At 34.9% G+C, this 20,076-nt stretch overlaps 1 protein-coding gene across 2 annotated transcripts in view; it reads right to left on the bottom strand.

The window, feature by feature from the left end:
• Positions 1–765: 765 nt before the first annotated feature.
• The window catches only part of NUDT9 (nudix hydrolase 9), a 48,805-nt gene continuing 29,494 nt past the window's right edge, over positions 766–20,076 (bottom strand). Inside the window, exons 2-8 of one of the 2 annotated variants that reach the window (XM_063108401.1) lie at positions 16,902–17,141; positions 14,127–14,222; positions 12,808–12,894; positions 6,478–6,589; positions 4,863–5,009; positions 3,542–3,626; positions 766–1,155 (exon numbers count right to left, since the gene is read on the bottom strand). In XM_063108401.1, the coding sequence (XP_062964471.1) occupies positions 977–1,155; positions 3,542–3,626; positions 4,863–5,009; positions 6,478–6,589; positions 12,808–12,894; positions 14,127–14,222; positions 16,902–17,141 (946 nt within the window). In that variant the 3' untranslated portion in view covers positions 766–976. The remainder of the gene's footprint in view (positions 1,156–3,541; positions 3,627–4,862; positions 5,010–6,477; positions 6,590–12,807; positions 12,895–14,126; positions 14,223–16,901; positions 17,142–20,076) is intronic. The other variant, XM_063108402.1, reaches the window with a different exon arrangement.

Below are 20,076 nucleotides of genomic sequence, written 5' to 3'. Positions count from 1 at the left end.
TGTGAAGCAGCAGCTCAGCAGAGCTCGCATCAAAAAATAGAGCATGTTTACTTTGCTGGCAGCTGCTCAGTTTTTCCTTGGACTTTGCCAGTAGCAGTCAAGTTTTGAGTTCTCTATGAACTGCTTAGCTCTTAGATGTGTGTGTGTGCTGAATAAAGACTACTCTTTCTTCAACCAAAGCTCCAAGGACCTTTTTTCCAGTTACCTAGCTCGTACACCTGCATGTGAAGAGTTTGTGACCCAGTCTGGACAACGGGCTTGAGGGGTCTGTGAGCTCCAGACCCAGTCCTAGCTCTACACTTGGACATATTTTTAAATTCAAAATTTTTGAAAATGACAATATGAGCTCTTGTTTATTAATCTTGATCTTTACTGACTAAAAGAGTGACAGAAATTTCCTCATAAACTGATGAGCCTAAAGTCAAGAATACTCAGTTTCCACTTTTGAAATCAGCTTCAACAAGATCATATAAAGCAAAATGAGAAGCAAATAATTTAAAGAAAAATAAGATCAGACATTAAACTATACAGCCTATGGTGCTGCTCCTCCTAAAGGAGCTTGATGAAGGAACATCCTTGAGGCCTCAGAAGATTATTGGGGGAAAAAATAATTAACAAACAAGAACTAGATGGAAAGCAGAAGTTATGGCAGATCAGGAATTGATCTTTATTACGATTATAATTCTTCAAGAGCATCAGTTGTTTGAATTTGATTTAAACCATGTTTAAATACAATACATACAAAACATGACTATTTATATTTCTTTTGACCAGAAAGCTGAAAATTCTATCTTCCATTTCGTACTTACTCATTTTACTCCAATGCAAAAACTTCTACATGCAAATGTTTTGAAAAGTGAATAAAATAATTTCCAAGTGATCTACTCTGCCCTATTTACAGTATGAGTTCTGTGATATCACCTTCTTTTTAGCACATGCTCCTTTATTGGCCTTTGGCTTATGTGGAGACCACAAGCTATAACCCATGGCAGTCAGTTTCAGAGTCCTCGCTCCAGTGTGCATCTCGTTTCTCTGCCACAAGCTTGATGAATTGAGAGTGACTGGCATAAAGCTTGAGTTTTTCACTGATGTCTACCCATTTCACTTTTCCAGCATCATCTCCAGCTTCTAGAGTAAGATTATCCATTATCTCACCTGGTTACCAAAGAAAAACCATCAAGAAAAAGGAATTCATTTACTCATTTCTTTTTCAGCATAACTCTGTCTTCAAGTATTTTTACTAAAAATAATCATAAATCATCATTGTATTAGGTGGCCAAGTGAATTAAAAATTAGAATATTCCAAAATGCTCAAATTTCAACCAAGTTCCTAAATTTTAGGTAGAGGCACCAATAAGAAAGCTTTTCTCTTTAAAAAAAATAAGAATATTATCCCTAAAAATAAAGATATCATGTTAAATGTGAGTATGAAGCCTAATATCAAAAGAAATTCCAGAGGGATTAGAGACTTAAATGTAAAAAAAAAGGTGACTCACTTTATAGTCTTAAGGTAAGTAGATTTTTCTAGGCACGACGCCAAACCAGAAACCATAAAAAAAAATATTTATAATTTTATTTATAAACTGTACAGGCACAGAAAGAGAAATACCACATGTTCTCACTTATTGGTGGGAGCTAAAAATTAATATATAAATTCACACACACACACACACACACACACACACACACACACACACACACACAAACCGGGGGGGGGGGGGGAAGAAGATATAACAACTACAATTATTTGAAGTTGATACGACAAGCAAACAGAAAGGACATTGTTGGGGGGGAGGGGGGAGGGAGAAGGGAGGGAGGTTTTGGTGATGGGGAGCAATAATCAGCCACAATGTATATCGACAAAATAAAATTTAAAAAAAAAAAAAAAAAAGAAAGAAAAAAATAAAAATAAAAAATAATAATAATAAATTGTACAAATACATTTATTAAATATTTCTAACTATAGTTATCAATAAATAAAAAATAATTGCTCTCAATCATTGTTAGGAATGTAAACAGCATATTTATATAGGACAATTGGGCAATTTTTATCAAGTGATTTTAAAAAGTAAAAGCAATAAAATATGTTTTGAGAGAAGCCATTCAATGTGTAAATTAAAGATCGTAATTAATTTTTAAGATAACATATTTCCCCTCTGTTTTGGTAATAACAGATTTGACTCCCCCCAACAAAAATTTAAATCTATGGACCAGAAAAAGCATTCCTGTAAAATTTTTTCAGTACTTAGAATATTTTTTGTATTGTTCAATGTCTTAATAATGCATGCTTATTATAAAAATATTTCAAACATTAAGACAGATATAAAACCTATTTCCTTTATCATTGCCATACTTCCCACTCAAATCCCCAGTTGTTTCTGTTTTTATTTTACCCAAATGGAATCATACTATATAAATAATTTGACAACTTTAAAGCACATAATTTTAGCCCACAAATTTAACCTTAATTTCAAATGCTACCAACAGATTAAAGAAATTCAGTCACTCTCTGTGATATTGTGAAATATCGTGAAATATTGTAAAAAAATATGCATTTGATCTTCATACCCATCTCCTGACAGACAACTCCTGAAATCCTTAAAACCTCCAGTGATATGAGTCATTTGGTATGCTGATGATAGCTGTCAGCCTCTAGGAAACTTCAGGATGGGGGCTGGTTACAGAAAAGACAAAGGTGGGACTTCCAATCCACCCCACAACCTCTGGGAAGGGAGAGGGATTGAAGGTTAAGCTAATCATCAATGGCTAATAATTTAATCAATTATGCCTATGTGATGAAGTTTCCATAAAAACCAAAGAGAACTGGGTTCGGAGAGCTTCCAGAAAGCTGAACACATACATGGAACTTCCTGGAGGGTTGTTCAACTGGAAAAGGCCCTTTCCCCCATACGTTGTCTATGCATCTCTTCATCTATATCTTTTGTAATATCCTTAAGAATAAACCAGTAAAGATAAGTATGTGTTTCCCTGAGTTCTGTGAGACATTCAAGCAAACCAAACCCATCGAACCCATGGAAGGGGTTGTGGGAAACTTGATTTAGAACTGGTTGGTTAGAAGTTCCAGAGGCCTACACTTGGAAATGACATGTAATGTGGGTGGCAGTCCTGGGGACAGAGCCCTCACCCTGTGCAAGTGACACTATCTCCAGGTAGATAGTGTCGGAATTGAACTGGAGGACACCCCGCTGGTGTCCACTGAAGAACTGCTGGCTTGCTCGCCAGAGGGGAGAAATCCCCACACAATTTGTCACAGAAGTTGGTCTTCTGAGTTGCTGATGTGCTGTGGAAGCAGAGGAAAAACAGTGTGTTTTTCCCACTCACTGGCGATAACACTTTTGAGGCTTTCTTCTGTGTATTTTTAATACCAACAAATTTGCTTTTATATAAACACAGTCCTACAATCAATAGTTAATTGGGCTATGGTGCCAAATATTCCAGATTTAACCATGCCCTACCAGGCTCCTTGGCTTAATTGATTCTCCAATCCCAGTCAGATTAATAAATATAAGTATAAAATTACCTGTTTCATCATGGTAGTTCACAGCTTCTGTCTCCATCCATGCGTTATCAGTGTTTCGAGGATCATCAACATATCCCTTATATATCTATTTTTAAAAGGAGGCAGATTAAAAAAAAGTCTAAGTGAAAAGTCTAGGGTACAGCAGAAGCATTTACCTTCACTAGATTCAGAAATGTAAATATCCTGTTGCACAACAATATGAACATACTTACATTACCAAACTGTATGGTTAAAAATGGTTAAGATGGTATATTTTATGTTTTTTCCAAAATTAAAAAAATGTAAATATCCTGGAACCTGAAATGCAGCATTCCATATGTGTGCTTTAAATTTCCCAGGCAACAATATTCTCTTTTGAGGAAGCTTTAGAATTCACAAAACCCTCAACACCTCAAGACTCTAATTTCAGAATTTGAGAATAGTCAAATTTGAGCCATATAATTTTTAAAAAGGATCCATACTTTAAGTATTTATCTGTTTTAATAACTTCTATAATTATAGTTTCAGAAATACAAAGGTAGATCCTTCTAGTTAAACAAAGGATATCTATAAATAAAACTAAAGATTAATACTTAAGGTATTAATACATAAAAAGATTTGGATCTAGTTATCTAACACAAATGTGACCCCCCAAAATCTAGACAATATAAATAACTAAGAAATCCCAATTCTGGAAAGAAACTAAAGCAATCCAAACAAAAGCAACAAAAAAGAAAAGAAAATCTACTCTTTTCCTAATTATTAGTGCACATATATGGTATTTTTAAAAAATCATGGAGGGTATATAGACAAAACAGACATGAGACAAATAGTTATCAATCAGAAAAACTCTGTATAACCTAACTTAAAATGTAAATGTCCTTTCAGAGAAAGCTGAATTCATGCATGCAAAAAAAAAAGGTTAAAAGGTTTTCTGTTGCATGGGTACTCAGTATATAAGAAAATAACTTATTGGTCACATTAGCTCATACACAGTCTAAAGAAAGACTAAGAGGAAAAAAGTATTTTAATAAACAATAAAGGAGACTGGCTGGTTAGCTCAGTCGGTTAGAGCATCGTGTTGATAACACCAAGATTCAGGGTTCGATCCCTGTTACTGGCCAGCTGCCAAAAAAAAAAGATACAATTGACCAAAAGTTGGGCTATAAAATTTTTAAATAGAAATCTATTTACAGTGAAGATCTACAATTTAAGTTGTTTTTTGAATATGTATTCTAAACATACAAATATTCCACTGGATCTATGAGATTTCCAGGTGAACTTTAAATCATTCCCATTAATCCACAGGACTAAATGGCTTCTAAGAATGACCATGTCTTACCACCAGATGTTCTTGGCTGAAGAGTTTGTGCAACTGTTCCTCTATTTCTTTCTTTTCAGCACTGGATTTCTGTAAGGAGTTGAGAGCTTCCTCACCAAATTCTCTTTTCAGTGTGGCACTAATCTTCTCTCCTGCATCCACCATCCCCTAAGGGTCACATTTTTTTAAAAAAAGTAAAAAGCTTTGATTCATTTAATAAATATTTATTGAATGGTACAGTAGACATTTATTAGTCCATCTTCCCATAATAATGATCCTATTCCTCTGTGTTATGCTCTTCTCTAGGTCATTTGTTTCTAATAGAAGCAGCCAATAAAAGTACCTCATATATTTGGCCACAGTGATTGCTCCAAGGTCAGCCTTTGGCAAACTAAGCCAACCAAACTCATTTCCTGGTACTTTCCAAACTCAAACTAAGGAAAGAAGTCCTGGAGGCAAGAAAGAATACAGCAAATTGATTCTCGCCCCACTGTTCATGCCATTCCAGCCACACTGACCCCTACTCTCAGGACATGCAAGACACACTCCCACCCGAGAGGCTTTGCATCTGCCATTACCTCTATCCAGGGTGCTTTTCCCCAGATATCCACATGGTTCACTCATTTACCACCTTCAGATCTTTACTCAAATGTCACCTTCTCCAGGAGGCCTTCTCTAACTGCCCTATCTAAAATTAGAAAACACTTCCTAGTCCCCTTATTTTTAGATTTTTTTCTTAGTAATTATTCCCTTCTAACATACAACATATCTAATTTATTTACATATTATTTGTCTCTCCCACTGGAATGTGGGCACCAAAACACAGAATGTTTGTTTATGTTGCTCTGTTATATCCTCAACGTACAAAACATTAGCTGACAAAAGGAAGATACTCAAAATACATTGATTAGGTGAATAACTCTCCAAATGATATCAATGATACAGTTCCCAAATTGATCAGAATTTCAAATGACACTAAAAATGTAAGAGCCTATGATGAAATCATTATTATGTTATTGCACTCAGTATAAGGGAAGTTTGACTATTTGGCTCATAGAAATTAGCTTAAGTGTTTATCAGAGTCAGATGAGATCTTTATTTCTATTCCCTTTCTATCCTACAAAGAAAAAAGTCATTTTTGCAGTTCTGAAATAGGACCCAACATTAATGATGCTTTCTATATACCAGGTGTTTATAAACTATTTCTAGTAATCCTGTGAATTACATATGATTATCTTTATTTATTCATTTACTTATTTATTTTTTAGCAGTTGGCCAGTATGGGAATCTGAACCCTTAACCTTGGTGTTATAACAGATTATCTTTACTTTAAAGATGAGGACTTGAATTCCATATCACCAAGATGCAAGTGGAAAGGCCAGAACAGCCTAGATCTAACTCCAAAGACCATGTTCTTTTCCAAGGGTGTTAGAATTAGACTCAGATACCGCCAGCCTTGTATTATAGCCTAAACTTGTTATTATGATGACACTTTACTGCAACAATGAGAGACAAAAAACGTACTAATTGAAGTACGAAGGAATGGAGGATAGATGGAGTAGAAAAGATCCACATACAATAATCTTGTAGTAAAAAAAGGAACTAAAAAGAACTTAAACATTAATTTAATACTCACCCCTGGGATTGCCCATTCTCCACAATCTTTCCTTTTTATTGCAACAAACTGTAAGATATGTTTCCCAGAAACAGGGTGGGTGATTTTATTTCCACTGCTATCCCTTTTCCACCTGTGAATAGTAATGCAAGATCTTAAATGATTTAGAACAAAGACCAAGGTTCCACCTCAAGCTTGAAACAAAGTTATAAAAATGTATTTTTCTTTATAACAGAGTATACATAAATTTACCTCAAATCAGTTGGTTTTATAAAATACTATCGTTTTTTATTAGAAATATTCTATATTTAGCACTGTTACAAACCAGGACAAATATCTATTTTACATAAAGGATACTGTATTCTCTGTAATGAAAATTCAGGATATAAACAGTTTTTACTACTTATAGTAGTATCAAAAAAGTTTAAAAGTGGAACAGAATTTAAAAGAAGTGTTGTAAAACTTTTTTTTTACTAAAGTCCAAGGATCCTTATTAAAAATTATGGTTGGTGAAAAAGACCTGGTAATGTGTGCTTTTAACAGTTCACCCTGTTATCAGAAAAGCAGATTGTATGATAGTTTCAACTCATGTTAAAAGCAGGGCTTCTCAATCTTTATACCCACTTTAATACAGAAAAAAAATCACTCTATCCTTTAATTTAATTTTATATTTTGAATTGAATTGCATATTGTTTTGTAAAAAGTATCAAGGCAATGTTAATATCAAAAACCCTTTTTTTTGACCACAGTCTCTTTCCCAGAGATGTTCATAAATCTCTCCTTCCCCTTTTTTACCTTCACTCCCAATTTTAAGAATTGTTCTTACGGTCTTTTATGCAAAGACAAACATTTTGAACTTCTAATACTATTTCAAAAAAGAAAGTCTATGATCTAAACATCAATCTGCACGAGACCCCATGAAATACACTAGTTTGGATATAAGTTTCCAAATTTCTTTATGTAGTAGTTGTCTGCCATATCTAACCCATAATTCCTCTCCTGAAAGAACTCATAGTCTAGCAGTGGAGCTAGACATGTACGTAAATAAAGTATAAGACAGGGTGACAGTCTGATGAGTAAACAGAAATGAAAGAATAATTAGTATAAGAAAACAACATCTGTTTTTAAGATGCCAGACAAAGGAATAACATAAGCAAGGAACGAAGTCATAAAATAAAATAATGTGTTCAAGAAACAACATCTATGAGGTATCTGGCACCAAGGGCATTATCGAGGGAAAAGATGGGAGATCACCTGAAGAAATAGGCAAAGGGTTTTTTTTCATAGGATTCATCAAATTCATCTGCTTAGAGAGCCAGAGGAAATTCTTAACAATTTGTATTTTAGAAAGCTCACTCACTTTGACAAAAGCGTGCAGACTGGTGTGGAGGGAAGCAAGACTGGAGGCAAGAAGACCAGCTAGAAGACTGTTACTATCATCCATGTAAAGGATGATGAGGACAGGACTGAAGGCAGAGACAGTGAGAATAGAGAGAGGACAGATTTTTATTTTTAAAAAGCCATTTATATAAGGAAACTTCAAAAAGTTTGTGGTAATGGAATTAAAAGATAAAAATAAAAATATAAACTTCATTTCTCAACATAAGCTCCATCAAGCTTAAAACACTTTTTTGTAAGTGATGACACCAGCCATTTAGTCCATTCCTAAACAGCTGAGAGTCCTGAGAATTTAACCGTGTCAATGCAGCCTTTTTTACATCAGTAACAGAAGAAAAAATGGGTGCCTTTTTAAAGATTTTTTAAGATAAGAAAACAAAAAGTCAGAAGGAGCCAAATCAGGACTGTAAGGTGGATGCTTAGTGATTTCCCATCAAAACTCTCACAAAATTGCCCTTCTTTCATGAGAGGAATGAGCAGGAGAATTGTTGTGGTGGAGAAGGACTGTCTGGTGAAGATTTCCCAAGGCACTTTTATGCTAAAGCTTTGACTTTCTCAAACCACTCTCATAATCAGCAGACATTATTGTTCTTTGGCCCTCCAGAAAGTCAACAAGCAAATGCCTTGAGCATCCAAAAAAACTGATGCCATGACGTTTGCTCTTGACCAGTCTGCTTTTGCTTTGACTAGACCACTACTACCTCTTGGTAGCCATGGCTTTGATTGTGCTTTGTCTTCAGGATCCTACTAGTAAAGCCATGTGTCATCTCCTGCTACAATTCTTCAAAGAAATGCTTCCACTTGTTTAAAATTCCATTGAAAGTTCTGCTCTTGTCTGAAGCTGATCTGGGTGAAATAGTTTTGACACCCACAGAGTGGAAAGTCTGCTCAACTTTAATTTTTCAGTGAGAAGCGTATAAGCTGAACCAATTGAGATGTCTACAGTGTTGACTATTGTTTCTGCTGTTAATCATTGGTCCTCTTCAGTTAGGGCACAAACAAGATTAACTTTTTCCTTGCAAATTGATGTGGACGGTGCCGCTGTGGGCTTCATCTTCAACATCGTTTCATCCTTCTTAAGATGAGTTATCCGGGCTGGTCGGTTAGCTCACTTGGGAAAGCGTGGTGCTGGTAACACCAAGGTCACGGGTTCGGATCCCTGTACTGGCCAGCCACCCCCCGCCAAAAAAAAAAAAAAAAAGAAAAAAAATGGGTTATCCATTTGCAAACTGTTGATATCTTTGGGTCACTGGCCCCATAAACTTTTTGTAAAGCATCAGTGATTTCACCCAGGCTTCACCATAAATTTGATGTTTGTTCAATTTTAGCAGAATTCACATTGCTCTGATAGGGGCTCTTTTCAAAATCACATCTTATTCTCCTAAGTTCCTCAAACTAGATCCTGTTTAAACATATTATAACAAGTTAGTATGAGTTTATTTTGGTGCAAAAAAATTTTGAAATCCATACACAGATCTTCATAAAAAGCATTTTCCATGAACTTTTTGAAGACCTCTCATACAGCACTTATTTTACAGTATTTATATAACACTTATAAACCTTTCTAAGTGCTATATACTATTCTAAGTGCTTTAATGTATTTATTCATTTAAGCCTCAAAACAGCCCTATAAAAAGTTGTATTTTTATCTTTATTTTACAGATATGGAAAATGAGGCACAGAGAAGTTAGATAACTTGCCCAAGACTGCAGTGTTAATAAGGGAGTAAACCAAGACTTGAACACAGGCAACCCGGTTTCAGAATCTGTTCTCTTAATCACTATACCATTCTACTTAAGTCAAACAAACAGAATGTTTATACTAATTAGTTAAGAGAAGGGATAAGAAGGTGAATGATGGCTCTGTTCACCCATAAATATCTCCTGGCACCTACTACACATCACATGCAAGGAGCTGGGAAAACAAATACTTAACACAGACTCTCTGCTCCTCATCTAGCCAGTCAGTCAGTCAGTGATGGCTAGGGAATAGGGATGAGAAACAGAACAGAGAGAGATGCTGCAGGGCACGAAGGCAGGGCCAGAGAGATGATGAGCAAGCTTGCATATCATGTTTATGTTCTCAGCTTTTATTCTGAAGGGACTCATTTAAGGATTTTAAGCAGAGTAGTTTCCTGCTATCTACTTTATTAGTAATAAATATTTCATCACCAGATTTACAACAAAATTTCTTGATATAACATAAGTAATGTACCATCTTAATTAATTAACCTTTACTGAATATCAATGATATTCCTATGCCCTACTGGTATTCCCTCCCCTCTTCTAATGGTACACAGCTTCCTGTCTTTAACTAAAACTGAAAAGAAAATGATACTGTCACTAATTATTTGACCTGAGTTTATTCACAATAATATATTAACACTTCCCACCTCATTTTGACTTTAAAGGATTTAAAGGAACTTCAAATAACTGTTAACTGGGAAATTTCTAGGAGAGTTACTTGGAAATCTGAAAATTTAGCACTTGCCTGGAGATTCTCAACAGGAATGTTTGTGAAATTCTGTAGTATACAAAGCTGTTTTGAATCATGAAGTACTTGAAAGGGGGAAGGAATCTTTGCTTTAAAAGTACTTAGGTGATTCTTACAAATATTTACTAGAAAAATACTGGTGTAAAGGAAAAGGCACAATATTTACAGCCACATACCCTTGATTCAAATTTCAGATCTACAGGATTTAGGCAAGTCACTTAACCCCAATGAGTCTCCATTTCCAAATCTATAAAAAAGACATATTAACACCTATTCATAAAGGGGTTTTTGTGAGAAACAAGTGTTAATAATAGTACCTAGCAGAATGCCTAGAGAAAAGTGATATTTTTTAATAATTCATTTAAGTCTTGTGGTTTCTTCTTTCAATATCTTTCATTCTTCTCTTCCATCCATTTCTACTGCCACTCATCAATTGAGAGGAACTCATCAATTAATATATGCGTTATTGAGATGACAAAGAACTTCAACTAAGAGAAAAGCTGAAAGCTAGACACTGCCACCTGTGGGCTCTTCTACAGCCTGGGACTATCCATCTGTAAGCCTTCCATTCTCTTATCCATATGACAGAGTTAAGCTCGAAAAGTCTACCATTTCAAAACAACTTGACACACAATCACCACACATGTGCTCCCTGCCACTATTTAGTCCACAATAGATAAAGATAAGCTAATTAGATGCTAACTTTCAAGTCCCTGGCTTCATTTTTCTGATTCTTGTCCCCTTATTAGCATTACACCCCTTCTTCGAATTTTCACACCTTCCTGTTTTTAGTCAGCCTCACCACAATTGGAAAGGTAATGCCATTAATATTTTTTACTTAAGGTCACTCATAAGAATATATTAACTCTTCCCATCTCATTTAAACCATAAAGGTGCTAAGAAAATTGTAGATGGGTAGATAGGTAGATTGGTAGGTAGATAAGTTAGTAGGTAGGTGGATGGGCGGGTGGATGGATGAATAGATGGAAGACGAAATTTGGGATGGGGTAAAGACCTCTTTTGACAGGGGAAATAAGAGGCCAAGTAAGAGAATATGACAGGGTAAGTACTGGTGCCTCTTCCAGTAACTTGAAAATAAGGTAAATAAGCTGACTTCCTAGAAATTAAACTATCAAATCATTATTATATCTCCTATCAGAGAAAAACAAAGTCTCCTTGAAGAAAGGAAGGCCACAAAATACCAAAACTAAAAAAATAACAATATTGAGGGTATTTGCATTATTTAAAGAAGGAAAGTGACAATTCCACGTGCGGAGGGAGTTCATCAGTAAAGAAAGCTTAAAAGTAAATAAATAAAATATTCTAATTCATACTTACAAGGGACCTTCTGAATATGATTTGGCTTACCAAATAGGTCTGCCTCAGAAGAATGCCTTTCACCTATTCTGAAACCTTCAATGACTCCAGCTGATACTCCTTAACTTTGGCATTTATTATTTTCCACAATAGAGGAGGGCCGATTAGCTCAGTTGGTTAGAGTGCAGCCTAATAGCATCACAGGTTCAGATCCTCATACCAGCCAGCAGCCAAAAAAAACCAACATTGTGGCTGGCTGATTAGTTCAGTTGGTTACAACCAGCCTTGTAACACCACATGAATGGGCTGGCTGGTCAGCTCAGTTGGTTAGAGCACAGCCTCATAACACTGAAGTCAAGGGTTCAGATCCCCATACCAGCCAGCCACAAAAAAAGAAAAAAAATACTAAGATACTGTCAGTTGGTTAGAGTGCGGCATTGTCACAATAGAATTGCATGAAAATTAATTTTTAAGTTTTATTTAACACCCACTCTTCTAAGAATCTTTTATTTCAATCAAGCTGATCTTCTCATTGTCCCTCAATACTCAAATATATATATATACTACAAATCTTTTTCCTTACGCCTCCTCCTATCTCCTACCCAAGATTCAAGTTCAGCTCATATCTACCTCCTTCATAATGCCTTCTTGGATCCTCCAGTTTACCATTGTCATGCCCCACAACAAATCTTCTAAAGCATCTTGTATCACCCATATTACTTGATCACATTTGACATGTTTTCTTATTTCATATTTTCCATCTTGCAAATGAAACCATAGCTTTTTAATGACAGGGAACCAAAACTTAGGATACTTATACTTTTTACAGACGCTCAATAAATATCTGGTGAATTAACTTTGTTTAGATTAATGTCTAACCTACATATACAACATAAAACGACAGCTTTACATTTAAATCACATTACTATAATTTTATATATAGACCCTTTAAAACACAGATTATATACATAATGTGTGTAAAAATATACATGTATGTGTGCAAATGTATGTATATATTCATGTGTGTATACATAAACACATAGGTATACATATATGCATGTAAGTATATATGTACACACATAGTTACAGTCTGTATTTTTCTGATCACTTAGCTCTTTGCTACTAAAATGTTTTGTTTCTTACCTAGTTATGATGGGATCTGCAGCATGATTTGGGCCCCATCGCCCCAAAAGCCCCCGACCAACCAGTCCTGTTCGTCCGGCAGGATTTCTGGGGAAAAAAACATAAAATCAATTGAATGTGTTCATCTTTTTCAAACTGACTTGATACAGCCCAAAAGAATGTAATATGAGCAATAAGAGGGATATAATATTTCCTCACAGATCCAGTGGCACTAGCATATATCTGACACCAAAATCACATATTTCATTATACTTTTACCTAATTTTTCTTTTGTGCATGTCTTAAGCTTTGAGTTTGATCCAGGAATAGGTGTGGGTATGCTGAAGATAAACTGTTGTAAACATAGATGACTAGGGTCAGAGCATTTTAAGAATCCCATAAATTCTAGTTTTAATTTAGGAGTATAGGTGAAATTTTTATATTGTAGAACCACTTTGGAAATTTCACTTTTTGCTCAGGCAAACTAGTGTTGATTTGTTAGTAAAAGAGTCTTGACTAAAATAACAATCTATCATGATTTTGCTGCCTATCTTTTTATATATGCATATGTCCTCTCATATATTTTACCCAGAAAAGAAACTAAGGAATAAGTCAAATGCAAAGAGAGTTTGATTTGAAAAGTCTGAAAAACACAGAAAGGTGAATAAGTTATGACCAAAAAAAGAATTTAGCAAAACTGAAGGACTAGTTTGGGGTAGGAGTAGCACCATCATTTCTTTGTCTGTTGGAGGAACTAAGAAGAATATAAACTATCATACTTTTATAAGGGAGAACCATGATTACAAATCTGTGATCCCTCTTCTTTTATTTGGGGCATGCTAATTTTTACATTTCTTCCTAACTTTTATAATGTCTTCTTAAGGAAAATGGATAGTTTTGGAGTTATGCAGAAAAATTATTTTTAAAAGTACAGCAAGAACCTTGATATTAAATCACTGGATTATTTTTATTTTTACTCTTACATGTTTGGATAAATTCTTTCTTTAAAGCATTATCTCATTTAATAAATACCTATGGAACATACAATTTTCAATCCTTTCTGTGTTAATTTACTCAATTAATTATTTCTACCTTAAAGATGGAGTTACAAAAAGATGCATTCAAATCCTGCCTCTGCCACTTACTAGCTGTAGGCAAATTGTTTACACTCTTTATCTATAAAATGGAACTGAAAATGTCCACTCACAAGATTATTGTGAAGATTTAATTAGATCACATACATAAATCTTTTTTTACAATGTCTGGCACATACAAGCATTCAAAGGATGTTAATTATCTTTCTACCCATTATTGCAAGATGCTCCATTCTCAATACCTACCTTGGTCTTCCATTTTCAATCTCGTACAGGCCATTCTGGCTTTTTCTCTCAACATGCCCATCCTTTTCATTAAACTTGGGATAAAAGTTACTTTCACTGTAATAAGAATACCAATGCAAAATAAGAAATAATGATTAAATACTACAACAGCTTAATAATGCAAGTCAATCTGTTATTCATAATAAGCAGCTCCTGAAATGGTAAGTATTTTAAGGGTTAGTTTTCATTTACAAATCCGTCTTATTTCTTCAAAACAGTTTGTAAGAAAAAAATCTTTTTTTTAACCAAAACGCCTTACAATGCAAGGATGTATATTATTATTATACTTATTAACCCCTCTGTGAAGGACTACTGGCAGAAGAATTGAAGTTCCTTCCACATACTACAAAAAAATCTACATTACTACTAGCAAGGAAGAATTGTATGTAACACTATAGGCACATTAGGGCAATCACTGTTTCCCATGTGATCCTCAAAATAAGATTCCTTCTGATATCTTGATGTTTCTACTGTTTGAAAGTAACTTTAATTTCTTCAGATATACTCTGATTAATATTTTTACCAAAGTAAACCCACAAAAGAGTGAACTCATCCCAGAAACTGCATAATAAATATGACGTAGATAAAAAATAGACATAATATACTGGAAATGTTCTAGATATTGATCTGGGTGGTGGTTACAGAGCTCTATAAATGTAAAATTTTACTGAACTGCATTTGCACACTTAAGAAATGTGCACTTTACTGCATTTGTATCACACCTTGACAAAAATATTTTTTAAACAGATACAATATAGCTAAACTACTTTCCTCAGCATTTTAAAATCACTGACTTAATTGCACTGACAGTAGATAAAGAGTTGTGTAGCACTGAATAGAAATATCTGTGGTCTGTTCTGGGAATAATTTCTAATTTGAATGATCCAGACATTCCCTCAAGACTTCTAATGAATCTGTCATCTAAACACCAATAAAAAGAATTAAATAATAAAAACCATGAAATTATAAAGCTAGAGTTACAATGTTCTCAGTGCCCTAGAAATGCACCACTTAAAAAAAAAGCATGAAAAAAAAGCATGAATCTAGCTATAACTGAAGCATTAATATTAGTAAAAACTTGATTTAGATAGTGATATAAATTCAACTCAAAAAATAAATTGAAAGAAAAATAAGAAAATTTATACAATCTTCCTCTATTTATACTACATAGTACTCCTGCCAACATCACTAATTTTAATTGTGCATAATCTGTATGTATAATGTATATATAAACATGTACATCCTCTAAAATGGGGGAAATGGAGCTCATCTAAAGCTAATAATTTCTCCACAGGTTATCACCATGATTAGTTAATAACCCAAGTACTATCACAAAGTTACAAACACATCTTTGGATAAAAAAGAGAAAACCATGGGTCAAAATCAAATTGCAGCAATAAATCCACGGTGAAGTTTAGCAACTTAATGAACTAATCAATACTGGATATATCTAAAAAGCAAAATTTTTTACTTAACTGACTAAATAATGCCTTGAGAGGACGATCATTTACAATAAACTTACCCATTAAATCGAACTTATAAAGCTGTTCTAAACCTATGGTGGTAGTCTAGCAGAGTGGTTAAGAGAATGATTTCTGAAGTCACACTGAGTTCAAATCTGAGCTATACCACCTACTAGCTCTGTGACCATAAGCAAAGAACAAACTTTCTGTGCTTCCATTTTTTTGTTGTTGCTGTTTCTGTAAAGTAGAGACAACAACTATATCTGCCTCCCAGATTGGTTATTAGAATAAAATAAAATAACGCTTATAAAAAGCATTTAGCACAGTGCCTACCTCATAGTTAATACATAAAACACCTCTATCATTATATTTATTATTAAAAGGAATACAAAATGATGGAGGAAATAGGAAGATGTTGGTCAAAGCGTACAAAGGTTCAGTTATTCAGGACAAATAAGTTCTAGAGATCTAATCCACAGTTTGTGACTTACAGCTAGTAATACTGTATCATACACTTGAAACCTGCTGAGGATAGATCTCAAACATTCTCACCACCAAAAACAAAAAAAAGGTAACTATACAAGGTAAAGGATGTGTTCATTGGCTTGATTGTGGTATTCCCTCCATAATGTATACATATATCAAAACATCATGTTATATGCCTTAAATATATACAATTTTTATTTGTCATTTATATCTACATAAAGCTGGAAAAACAATAAAAGGAACATAAAATGTGCATCAGTGCGGCACTTCTATGAATTTAGTCAAAGCATTTTTGCTTTTGGTTTTTTTTTTCCCCTTTCTCTCTCTCTCTCCCCTTCATCTGTCCCTTTTCTATTTCTTAACATTGGTCTAGTTTTATCATCATTCTGTTCTTAGTAATCCAGAAAAAATTTCTGAAAAATATCTTCACTACTTCAAATACAAGTCTAGAAATGTTGGAAAATAACCACAAAAGATGTTCTATTGATAACCCAAATAGAATACGTGAAAACAGATACCACCCAGCAGTTATTTCATAACAAACAGCTATTATTTCAAATCAAAATAGATTTTCCTATTTGGAAGGATCTTCATAAACCCCCCCCAAAATAAGTAAATATGAACTGCTTAGCTTTGGCAAAAACTCAAGCAAATGTAGAAAATGAGTTATAACAAAGTCAAGTATAGACAAAAATGATTTTTCAGGTGTCAAAATGACAATTTACAAATACAACCATTACTTTCTTTAAAAGTCTTACTCCCAGCTAATGCCAGCTTATTTGCTCACCTGATCTGAGGATCTGCCCACCTGGGTCCAGCCAAGACAGAGACTGCAGTGTATTCCACAGGGTTATAATCTTGCCACTCAACAAGCCAGCCCACTTTCTCATTAGGAACCTGGCTTCGTTCAACTTTGGAACCTGGGTAAGGAGATGTCCGAGCCTTGTTGTGGGAATTCTCTTTGGCACCATTAGAACCAGACATGACGTGGGAATTGAGATGTAACCAACAAGATGAAAATGAGTTTCTGGGGAGGAAAAGATGGAAAAACATTTTACATAAATAACAAAATTTATTAAAGAATCTAATTCAAAAACCCAAAAACATACTTTTCAATTTCAAAAACTTTTAAAAATCAGAAAACTGAAATTTGACACATTTTAGTATAAAGGTCCAACATATGTGAGAGATTACTCTCAAATATGAGAATTTTTTAAATATAGCTAAATCTTATTAATTAGAGCCTACACACCAAATTTATTTTAGCTGAGAAAAAAGGACCTGAAATTACTTTTGTGTTATCTACTGGGGTGAGCAGAAGTTTGTTATGAAAACTCAACCATAAAAACAGACGTAAAAGAAAATTGTTTAAGTCTATGTGAAGGACTACATTTTTTAAAAACCATCTATAGTCTAACACACATGTAAAATGTATGGCAAAAATAGCACAAAAGAAGAAAAAGGGGAAAATGGAAATTTACTGCTGTAATGTTCTTACACTGAATATGCAGTAATATTATTTGAAGGTATACTGTAATCAATATACAAATTATAAACTTTAGAGCAAAATTTAAATAAAATAAAAAGGCATGAAATAATTGGAAAGCACAAGCAAAAAAAAAAAACACACCAAAACTTCATCCTAACCTCAAAACATACACAAAAATTTTTCATGTCTCCTCTTTCCTAAAAACTTAAATGGCTTCTCGTTATTCTTAAAATAAAAATACAAATTCCTACTGACCCTAAATTAAAACATCTAAAGTGGAAGAGTGGATTTTTGAGAACATGGCAAACTGATGACAGCATCTTTCCCCTGCTCTCACAATACCAATTTGCCCTTCTTGAGATAATTGGTTTATGGGGCAAACACCAACTTGACCAGCTGGTAAAATAAGTCAACATCATGTGCCTCCGATATGATACACTGAGAAGTACACAACAATAAATTCTGTGGTATTCCTGACAAGAATATACAACCTAAATCTGGACATGAGTAAATATAAAACAGATCCAGATTAAGGGACATCTTACAGAATAAAGGGCTATACCCTTTACTTTGGTAAGGTCATAAAAGATAGAGGAACACTTCCACATAGACAGAGACCAAAGAGACATGAAAACTAAATTCAACCAATGATCCTACACTGGTTCCTGAACCATAAAAGAAAAAAATAGACATTGTAGGACAGATGGTAAAGTTTGAATGGGATTGTATAAGTAATTTTAAAAGGTGATTTTTTAAATAAAAAAATCTATTTACTACCAAAAAAGAAAAGCCCAGGACCAGATGGCTTCACTGGTGAATTCTACCAAACATTTCAAGAAGAATTAACACTAATCCTCCTCAAACTCTTCAAAAAAATTGAAGAGGAGGGAATACTTACAAACTCATTCTAAGAGGTCAGCATTATCCTGATATCAAAGCTAGACAAAGACACTACAAGAAAACTACAAACCAGTATCCCTCATGAATACTGATGCAAAAATCCTCAGCAAAATAATAACAAGCACAATTCAACAGCACATAAAAAGAATTATACACCATGACCACATGGGACTTAATTCTAGAGTGCAAGGATGGTTCTGCATACAAAAATCAATGTATTAGCCAGATTAACAGAATGAAGAAAAAACCACATGATCATCTTAATTGATGCAGAAAAATTCTTTGACAAAATTCAATACCCTTTCATGATAAAAATATTTAACAAAATAGGAATAGAAGGAAACTATCTCAATATAATAAAGGGCATATATGAAAAGGATACAGCTAATGGTATGGTATTGAAAGACTGAAAGCTTTTCCTCTAAGACCAGGAATAATGCAAGGATGTCCACTTTCACCACCCTTATTCAACACAGTACTGGAAGTCCTAGGCAGAGCAAAAAAAGAAATAAAAGGCATCCAAACTGGAAAGGAAGAAGTAAAATTACCTCTATTTGCAGATCGTATGATCTTTTATGTAGAAAACCCAAAAAATTCCATGCAAAAATTGTTAGAATAAATTCAACAAAGTTGCAGGATATGAAACCAACACACAAAAATAGTTACATTTAAAAACACTAACTATGAACAATCCAAAAAGGAAATTAAGAAAACAATTGCACTTACAATAGCACATACACACAAAAATAAAATACTTAGCAACAAACTTAACCAAGGAGACAGAACTCTTGTACACTGAACACTACAAAATACTGCTGAAAGAAATTAAAGAACATGTCAACAAATGAAAAGACATCCCATGTTCACTGACTGGAAGATTTAATATTGTTGAGATGTCAATGCTAACCAAAGTGATTTACAGATTCAATGCAATCCCTATCAAAATCCCAACGATGTTTTTTCCAGACACAGAAAAGTCCAACCTAATATTCATATGAAATCTCAAGGGACCCCAAATAACCAAAATAAGCTTGAGGCCTGACTCAATCCCCAGCCCCACCAAGTGCGTGCTGATCAGAGAGGCACAAAGATCTGCGGAGACCACGCACACTGTGGTGCCAGCACGCGGCCCAGCAGGTGGGCCTCACCACCGCCGCCCAACTCCATCCCCAGCCCCGCTGAGTGCATGCCAATCAGTGAGGCACCCAGCCAGAGACGCCCAAGATCCTCAGAGACTGCGAGCCCTGTGGTGCCAGCGCACGACCCAGCTGGTAAGCCTCTTTGCCACCGCCTGACTCCATACCCAACCCCCCTGAGTGTGCGCCAGAGAGGTGCCAAGATCTGCGGGGACCGTGCACCTGGTGGTGCTGGAGCGTGACCCAGCAGGTAGACTTTGCCGCCGCCGCCCAACACCATCCCCAGACCCGCCGAGTGTGCGCCAATCAGAGAGGTGCCCAGCTGGAAAAGCCCAAGATCTGAGGAGACCACAAGCCCTGCAGTACTACCGTGTGACCCAGCAGGTGGGCCTCACCGCCACCACACGACTCCATCCCCAGCCCTGCCAAGTGTGCGC

Source organism: Cynocephalus volans, chromosome 9 (assembly GCF_027409185.1).
Source record: "Cynocephalus volans isolate mCynVol1 chromosome 9, mCynVol1.pri, whole genome shotgun sequence".
NCBI classification, from domain to species: Eukaryota; Metazoa; Chordata; class Mammalia; order Dermoptera; family Cynocephalidae; genus Cynocephalus; species Cynocephalus volans.
The sequence above is the reverse complement of the archived record's forward strand: the minus strand, read 5'-3'. Positions and strand labels throughout refer to the sequence as shown.